The following is a 9,992-nucleotide window of genomic DNA, read 5'->3' as shown; positions in this document are numbered from 1 at the left end:
GAGGGCAGAGAATGGGAAGTTGAGAGACTTTAATGGATAGTAGCCGAAGATCAACTACATGGGCTTGGTCTTGGGCTTGGGCCCTTTGCCATTACTATTTTGGGCCTGGAGAAATTATCCCAATGATAGTCGGACTCATAGTCCTTTTTTAATTAGGTGAACTTAAATATGGGTATTTTTGTTAGGTGGTCGATCAAGCCAACAATGAGAGAAGGGAAAAGAAAAGAAAGTAGAAATTGCAAGGTGAGTTGAATTAATATGGAATTATATATGAACATTTTAAAACTGATCAGCAGACATGGCCAAATACAGGTTCGTACAAGAGATGTGTTCACTTTGGGTATAATTCCTACACTGTCGCTGTCAAGATTCAAACATTGCTCTCTTATCTCAAATACTGCCCTACAAAATCAATTAGCTAAGCCCCTTGGAGCAGCTTAGAATTAGTCTGGAACACTACAATGATGGTGTCAATTACCTACCATCATCTATCTTGACTTTTAGGAAACAAGTCCATGCCGTATCTTGCTGGATTGTAGTTTCCCTCCAGCGATCATCTAATTTGAGTTCAAAGAAATCTTCGCTTCCGCGATATAACTTCGACATGGAGACGACATATAGAGATTTTGAGTGGCATATCTTGCCACTTGATGAGGTATATATATAATATACATGCATGCCTCTATTTTGAGCATGCAATTCCTTTCGATTTATTATAAAATAGTTTTATATGCAATACATATCGTTTCACTCATATGGCTTTATAATTGAATTTTAGTAATGACTACGAGGTATTATATTACAATTATGATAATGTGTGTGCATGGTAAGTAACTGTGTATATATCTAAATTTTCTCAAATTTAGAACTTTATAAATTATTTGTTTGGGGTCAAGATTCTAAGGGTGCGTTTGGTTCGCACATGGGAATTGGAATCGGAATGGGTATCAAATACTTGGTAATGGTAATGGGTTTTGGTGAAAGTATTTAGGGTGTGTTTGGTTGGGGGGTTTTGGTATAGGGAATGGGTATGAAAGTGATTGCTAGTGTTTGGTTAATAGGTTTTGAGAATGCTACTATGGGTATGGAATACCCCAGTAATGGGAAAACTCATACCCTTATTAAATAAGGGTTTCATTTCACTTCTTCATTTCTTCCCCAACTATTAATATTCATTCCCATTCCACCCAACTACCAAACATGCTAAATACTTTCACCAAAACCCATTACCCTTACCAAGTATTTGATACCCATTCCGATTCCGATTCCCATGTGCGAACCAAACACACCCTTAACATGTTTGGTAATTGGGTGGAATGGGAATGATTATTAATAGTTGAGGAAGAAATGAGGAAGGGGGATGAAACCCTTATTTAATAAGGGTATGGGTTTTGTCATTAATGGGGTATTCAAAACCCATAGTAGCATTCACAAAACCTATCAACCAAACACAAACAATCACTTTCATACCTATTCCTTATGCCTAAACCCACCAACCAAACACACCCTAAATATATTTATTTGCGTTTCGAATTTTGAAACCAATATATGATATTTGAGGTCACAAATTGTTTTGTTATATATGGGGAATAATTTCATTATTCCATCCCATAATATGATTTATGTTGTATGAGTTTTATGGTTTTTTTTTTTTTTTTTGGTTTTGATATAAATATTAAAGTAATACTAATACCAAGAGATTAGACTAATTATTTCAGTGTAAAGTCCGTATATAGATTGTATACATATGCATATGTCGACTCATTAAATTAAGGGTCACACTTGTGTAAGACCGTCTCACGGATCCTTATTCGTGAGATTCGTGAGACGGGTTGGGTCGGGTCAAAGCACTATGCAAATGTCATACTTATATGTGCAAATCTCATACTTATATGCTCAAATATAACACACATCAAAAATACAATTTTTGTTACTTATAAGAGAAAAAGTAATACATTTTTCATAATAAGTAACGTTGACAAGTGCATCTCACTTATAAGGGCAACTATAATACTTTTGAGGAAAAATATTATACTTTTAAATCGAAATGAAAAAGTATTATATTTTCCCTTAAAAGTATTACATTTACCCTAATAAGTAACAAAAATTTTATTCCTGATTAGTATTACATTTGAGCATATAAGTATGATATTTGTGCATATAAGTGTTACATTTGCATCGTGACCCGACCCGTCTCATAGCGAGACGGTCTCACACAAGTTTTTGCCTTGAATTAATTATCATTAATATGTGTGTATGGATATATCTTTGTGATTTCATAAAATATATATATATATATTGTTCCATTTGAGTTGTATAGAGGGACTACATGCATGAGCAATCTCCATACATACTAGTGATAATACAATTTTTAAAAAATGAAGATACTCATAGATTTTCAAGGCAGAGAGAGAAAGTCAATTGTTGAGCTATTGAAATGGCTTGATGACTACAAGAATTGTGGGGGTCATATAATTAGCTTGATAAGCGTCATATAGTCATCATGTGTGGCAAGTACAATATATTTGCTAAACCATCTATTAGAGTTTTACACTTTGTATGAAGGTAACAAACATATATCAAATGCTTTAATCTAAATATTGTAATTTGTTAATAATTTTGAAATGTCATATCCTAAATGGAAAGCTCAAATCATTCATGAATACTAAAGTAAAATTCGGTTTCACTATTCAAAATTGGAAGTTTTTAAAAAGTATGGTGTTGACCATGTAGGCTAGTTGAACCGTTACTCAACTGTTTCAATGATAATATTGATTTAAATTACTCCGTACCATTTTATAGATAGTGATTAATTAGAGTGGTTGGAACAATCCGTCGCTCCAACTATTCACCCTTTGATCGATGATTTGTTGTTTGAGCCATTATAGCAGCGTTTGGACCGTTCTAACCAAATGTTTTTAATTATCAGAAATTTAAATATCTCCAACACGGTGAGACAAAATCCATATTTGACTTGAATTGTACCTTGTTTGGTTCTTCCTCGGAGTAATCTGTACGTCTCAGAAACACATAAGCATCAATATAATTCGAAGAATAACAATGTGATTAAAATGATATAACCATTATAATGTTACACCTATCTGAAACAGACCCCAAGAGCCCCCAATGATTGGTCCTCAAAGAGGCTATCCACATTTTGCATGAGAGCAAGCAAAACCCACATGCAATGTTTTCTTCAATCAATTGTTAAATACAATTCAAACCTGCAGGTCTGATCTAGGCAAATATAATAAATTCTTAAGCATTCACGCAAAGCCAGTAATACAATACAATTTGCACAACATTAACATATGCCCACACGAAATAAATTTTGCCTCTTTTGTTTCAAAAAAAAAATTCTGCCTCTTTCCTTATTTATTTGTGTAACTTTGACACGAAAATGCAGATGACGAAGGCCGGCCGGTTTCATCCAATTGATAAGAACAACCTGAACCCTAAGCATGCATTAGGAGGTTGGGAGTTAATCTAAGGCAATAAGAAAAGTATAATAGATATTTTTAAGTTTTTTGTTCCGATTCGACTAAAATGTCAAATTGATGGTGAAGTTATATTATTTCCTATACACAAGCTAAGGATTGAGTTTGAATTTTTTACCTACCTGCTATTATATAATATTAAAGCACGTATTTGATCTATCTTAACATGATGTAAAATACGTCTTAATGTAAAATCTAATAGATAGTGCAAATTAGATCAAGGGTATGTAAGGCTGGATTTATGTTTATAATAGGTAGAAATAGATAGTATATTTTTGTTACTATGGCAGAGTACGACGAGATCGGAAGTTCGGTCAAACTAGTGTTATCGTACAACAGACTCACTAATGCAAGTGATCGAGTATAAGTGAATATATAGATATGAGATATGGGATGAGAGATGGTAGATGAAAGATGACGCAAAATACAAGATTGTGAAGTTATTTATATTGAACCCGGCCTAAACTCTATACCTTGATGAATCCTTATAAAGTGAGCTAGCATGTCACTCTCTAGTTAAGTGCAATGGTCAGTTAGGAACCGCAATGGGGTGGGTCAAGGTGTGGTGGGGGGTATATCCCTGGCCTATGCCACCCCACTCTCCATACCCACACCTACACACGTAATAAAAAATTTTCTCTATATGCACCTCGAAAAATGTTATAGGTATATAGTGAATCTCATACTAACAATTTTAATCATTTTTTCATACATTTATATCTAATATAAAATTTGCAACTACGCATGCAACCTTTAATATTAGTGCATCAAAGACTTCAACATTATTACTATAAAACTAGATATTCAAATTTTAAAAGCATTGAAATAAAACTTTTAAGCCAATCATTTTTCTTCAATTTTGTTTAGTATACTATAAATATTAGAAGTTGAAGCCTTTAGCGTAAAATCAATCTATTACAACTAGATTTTGTTGTTACTTATTTTTTATACAGTAGTTAATCAAATCAATAGAATTCCTTAGCTGCCATAGCCGCATACACTAGCTACGTTAACTATCACTGATTAAAATTTCGATGAACCTCAAAAACTAAGTATACTTTTCTGTGCTAACAAGTAACAATTACCCTCGGTGCTGATTTACTTAGTGTAAGCACAAAAACTTTATCTTTTATCTAATCAGCACCAAAAAAATCAACAAGTGGTCGTTTTCAATTATAAAGATATAGCAAAGGTTTTAAGGAACACATTAAATAGGATTTGACTTTTGAATGCTCCATGGGAGGTTAGAAAACAAAAGAGCACTGTTGATAGTTTCCTATTATTTACTGGCCGTCGGTTGAGACTAGGTTGTCCATAACCCAGGTTAGTAAGTTGCCTCAAGTACTTCAGTTTTGATTAAATTAGAATTTGCCATAGAATTATAGTACCAAACTAAACGGATCTAATTCTTGTTTTCCACCACTCAAACGTCATTAAATGTTACTTTTGTGGGAGGGCATTTTTGGGTGGAATCAATCAACTATATACACAATTTAAGTTGTTTTACTCTGTAAAGATCTTGTGGTTAGTGGCACCCGGTTGCACTTCCATATGGAAGGGGTGTGTTTGAACCTCAGTGGAGGCGATATTAACTCTTTGTGTTTTAGTAGGTTGAGAAAGTAGTTATGCAACAGATACTGTATTGTAACAGAGTCAAATGTATTAAAAAAAAATTGTTTTACCTATTTGTAGTTTTTTGTCGACTAAGGTCACAATGCGGGATTTACTCAATGCATTGTGCACATCTCGAATAGTGATTATGAGTTTCCCTCGTCACCCAAAAAAAGTCATTATATCATGGGAAAACTGTACTTTTGGTCCCTAAGTTACATGGTAATTGTAGAATTCATCTCTAAGTGCTGATTTGTGTCCACCTTTTGCCCATAAGGTATTATTAGTGTTGCACTTTTCGTCCTTTTATTAACTTTTTATTCCTAAGTTATACTAAAGTTGCAAATTTCGTCCTTAATGTTTTGTTAGTAAAGAAACAAAAAGTGCAATGCCAATGATAACTTAGAGACGAAAGTGAGCATGACCAACAATTAGGGATGAATACTACAATTATCGTATAATTTAGGAAGGAAACGAGTAATTTTCCCTTATATTATTAATTAACCTTAAGTTAATCAGTTTAGTACGATGAGTTTTCTTTGAGGTAAAAATTGCGTGTGTATAATCACATTTTCAGTTGAGTTTTCTACCATATTGTCCAAGTAGTGCAAATGGATAATATCCCTAAAAGAGAAAAGAGTGTTATCATCAATTCTATAAGTACAAATTTTATGATTAATGTAAACATTTTTTGTGCTTGAAATGTTTTTGTCGGTAAATTTCTGCATTTTGAATTGGATAATTACTAAACCTAATTTTTTTTCTTGAACAGTTTATCAATCAACGCACGTCACTAAGAGAGATTTGTCCATTGAGAATACGTATCCTTTTTAGTTACATGGAAAAAATAATATATTAATTAGAAACTACATAAAAGTAATACATGTGCAAAACCATCAACAATGATCGCTATAGAGAAAATATGTTTTTTTTTTTAAATTTAAAAAGTACAATAGTCAAATTATGGCGGTAAGATTTACTTTATAAAATAAAAGAATATTCTAAATGCAGATCATTCAAGAAGGATAGGTATGGTTGTGATATGTTGTCAATTCCAATTAACATATAAATTGACTTTTCTATGAATATGTCGAATTGAATAATGCTAGTCTCAATGAGTCAAACTTCTAATAGCCTCCAATTTTCAACAAATAAAAGTGTAGATGCTTTGTAATAGCATCGGATTTTATCTTATAAGCTGTCACAAAGAAATCGTTCTCCAATTCCACTTGACGAGAAAAACTCATATATATACCAAGTTACCAACACAATTACAAACCTACATAGTGATTGATGGAGAAAATTAATTCAGAGACCCTAATTAATATCCCAAATAAAATATTGCAATGAATTGAAATGCAAAGACAAGTAAAAAGATCAAAAGAACAATAGAATCATGTTTTCTTACTATTGATTGCGCCACTATTACACTAAGAAGTGTTAGAGTGAAACAAAAGGTGTACACCCAAGACAAGAATTAGCCTACTTATACTATAACTATAAGTCCAATGTCCCACACGACCCAAGCCAGATGTTTCCCGTGTAAAGCAGGTGCCTATAACAGATGTAACGATTATCGATCGATTAGCTTTGTTTCTCCCATCCCACATGTCGAGTGCCTTGACCTCATCTTCTCGAGTCAACCTTCTTAGGCCAACCCTAAGGTTGACAAGCTTGATTCGGGTCTTGTGTTTCTTTGCATTGTAAATTTTATTAAAAGAAATTTATATATTGTAAAATAAAATAAAGTGTTAGTAGGTAGTAAAGTATATGTCAAATTCTAAAACTATATAAAAACGTTTTTAAAGAATTAAATGGAGAAAGGTAGTTGTTAGCTTACAATAATACAATATCACATGTCACTATTGAAATATTGATGATAACCAAATTTTTGAATACACAATAAACCTATCTTGTACGACTCATAATCTATGAATTTTGACTTTAAAATCAATAATAGAAAATCCAAAAATCTTATAAAAGGAGAACCCATGCATGCACTACTTCACAACCACCAAATCTCTCCAACAAAACATCATTAATTTCATCAAAATGGATCGAAATTTCACTCTTTTATTCGCTCTATGGCACCTCTTTCTAGTGGCGGCGCCGCCACCCCGGAACATATTCGCCGCCGCAGCCGGCGGAGGCCGGTGGGACCTACTGCTGCCCAACATCGGCATTGCCGCCATGCACATGCAGCTCCTTAACAACGACAAGGTTGTCATGTTTGACCGGACCGACTTCGGGCTGTCAAATATTTCCCTCGGCGGCGGAAGATGCCGGCGAGATCCGTACGAATTGGTGGTCAAAGTTGACTGTACGGCCCACTCGGTCGAGTATGACGTGGCAGAAAATACCGTTCGTCCGCTTATGGTCCAATCCGACGTGTGGTGCTCCTCCGCCGCCGTTATGCCCGACGGGACTTTCGTACAAACCGGCGGGTGGAACGACGGCGATCACGTCGTGAGGGTTTATAAGCCGTGCAATGATAAAAAATGTGATTGGGTGGAAATTCCCGGCGCGTTGCACAGGTGGCGCTGGTACGCGACCAATCATATCTTGCCAGATGGACGCCAGATCATCATTGGGGGCCGTGAGGAGTTTAATTACGAATTTTACCCAAAAACCCCCGGCGCCGATCTTCTCTATAATCTCCCGTTCTTAGCCGAAACTAATGATCCCGGAGCCGAGAATAATTTGTATCCCTATGTTTTCCTTAATGTGGATGGGAATTTGTTTATTTTCGCTAATAATAGAGCGATATTGTATGATTATTTTAAGCACGCGGTTGTGAGATTGTACCCGGGTATGCCCGGCGGCGAACCGAGGTCTTACCCGAGTACCGGGTCGGCGGTTTTGCTGCCATTGAAGGTTTTTCAAGGTCCGGGGATTGTAGTGGAGGTGTTGATCTGCGGTGGCGCGCCGAAAGGGGCGTTTCCGGCGTCGGAGAAGGGGGTTTTCATGGGCGGTTTGAATAGTTGCGGGAGGATCCGGATAAATGACCCGAACCCGGTTTGGGCCATGGAAGCCATGCCGATGGCTCGGCTCATGGGCGATATGGTAACTTTACCCACTGGGGATATTCTCATCGTAAACGGCGCGGCTCGCGGGTCGGCCGGGTACGGGGACGGTCGGGACCCGGTTCAAGCCCCGGTTCTTTACCACCCGGATAACCCAGTCGGGACCCGTTTCGAAGTCCTGAACCCGTCCGGAATCCCAAGAATGTACCACTCATCCGCCATTCTCCTCCGTGATTCCCGCGTTCTTGTCGGTGGCAGCAACCCTCACCCGAACTACGTCTTCGGAAACGCTCTTTTCCCGACGGAGCTAAGACTCGAGGCGTTCTCGCCGCCGTATCTTGACCCGACAACGGTGGGGCTCCGCCCGCATATTACGTTCCCGGGTTCACACTCCAAATTCGGGTACGGAAAATTAATAGAGATCCAATTCACGGCCGCCGGACCGGTGGACGGGAACTTGGTCACGGTAACAATGGTGGCGCCGTCGTTCACTACACATTCGTTTTCTCAACACCAACGGCTGTTGGATCTCGGCGGCGGAGGGACGGTGAAACCCGTCGGAATAAACACATACCATATGACGGCGGTGACACCGAATTCCGGCAATCTTTCTCCGGCGGGATATTATATGTTGTTCGTGGTTCATAAGGGCATACCAAGTGAAGGTATTTGGATTCAAATGGTTTAATAATAATCATAATAATAGTAATAATAATAATTTTTATAAATATTTTGGTGAAAGTCCAAGCAAAATAATTGTAAAAGGTAAATTGTGAATAGTTTTTAATTTCCTCTAATAATTTTTATAAATATTTTGGTAAAAGTCCAAGCAAGATGTATAAGATATTACTCTAATAATAAAAAGCTTATTAGTTAATTGTCTTGATGTTCTATCAAATCTTTTTTTTTCCTTATTGTAATGAGCATTTGTTGCAATGTACCATGTTCATAGATGTTACATATATTTGTCACAAAATTATATGTATAACTAATAAAGAAAGTTATTGAATACTTAAAAAATCACTAGAAAAGTTGATCGTGCTGGATTAATTTGTAATTCGGGCAGAATTTGGTTGATGAGATTTATTACGATATATTCATAATATATGCTCATGCATGAGCAGTTAGTTTTTTGTTCGATACAAGTATATTAATATTCTACCAAAATTTTATAAGGTTAATCGTTGAGTTAATGTGTTACCGGAATGAGGCAAATGAGAACTTGTTTATGGTATAGAGATAGGGAATCTGATCCCTAAAATAGCTAAATCTGCTATCCTAATTAGAATGGACTAATTGATCATCAATCATCATAATGGACTGTTTAGGCTTTTATTTGTAGAGTGCTAGGCTATTGGTTGGAGTAATATTACCCTAACAGTATAATTGGGACAAAATTTGCATTGACTAACAAGTTGTTTATAAAAGTAATCCCATAGGGATTTTTGTGAAATTTTTTTAAGTCCGGCAGATTTTTCTCCTGCAAATTTGATTTTTAGTAGAGAGAGAAAAAAAATAGAAAGAGAGACAAGCGCACACTTCGCCCCAGCGGGAGGGCGTTTGTCCACTAAGGCACTTCAAAGTGTCTGTCAGCAGGAGACCACTTTGAGATTAAAACTTTTTTTTTTCTTTTAATTTCTCTGAGATTAAGCTTGCCGTTGCATGCAAATTGCAATGACCAGCTGATTTCTTTTCTCTTTTTTTTTTTTGTAATTTATTTTTTATAACATCATTTTTTAAAAGACCTATGCTGCCATTTTTTATGTAAATTTTTAATTAAATATTATTATTAAATTTATAATTATCAATTAAATTTTAACATGTTTAATTTAAATTTAAATAATTATATTTTTTAGAATGA

The 9,992-nt window shown here is 35.7% G+C and overlaps 1 protein-coding gene across 1 annotated transcript; it reads left to right on the top strand.

Moving 5' to 3' along the window:
- The first annotated feature begins 7,119 nt into the window (after window positions 1–7,119).
- On the top strand, window positions 7,120–9,142 carry LOC116027202 (aldehyde oxidase GLOX-like). Its single transcript, XM_031268683.1, has one exon. It carries the CDS (start codon window positions 7,161–7,163, stop codon window positions 8,817–8,819), a length of 1,659 nt encoding a protein of 552 aa, XP_031124543.1. The 5' UTR covers window positions 7,120–7,160; the 3' UTR covers window positions 8,820–9,142.
- The last annotated feature ends 850 nt before the right edge of the window (window positions 9,143–9,992 follow it).

Source organism: Ipomoea triloba, chromosome 8 (assembly GCF_003576645.1).
Source record: "Ipomoea triloba cultivar NCNSP0323 chromosome 8, ASM357664v1".
NCBI classification, from domain to species: Eukaryota; Viridiplantae; Streptophyta; class Magnoliopsida; order Solanales; family Convolvulaceae; genus Ipomoea; species Ipomoea triloba.
The sequence above is the reverse complement of the archived record's forward strand: the minus strand, read 5'-3'. Positions and strand labels throughout refer to the sequence as shown.

Bases quoted from the DNA above. Each gene is read 5' to 3' on its own strand.
- LOC116027202 (XM_031268683.1), top strand. From the start codon at position 7,161: ATGGATCGAAATTTCACTCTTTTATTCGCTCTATGGCACCTCTTTCTA.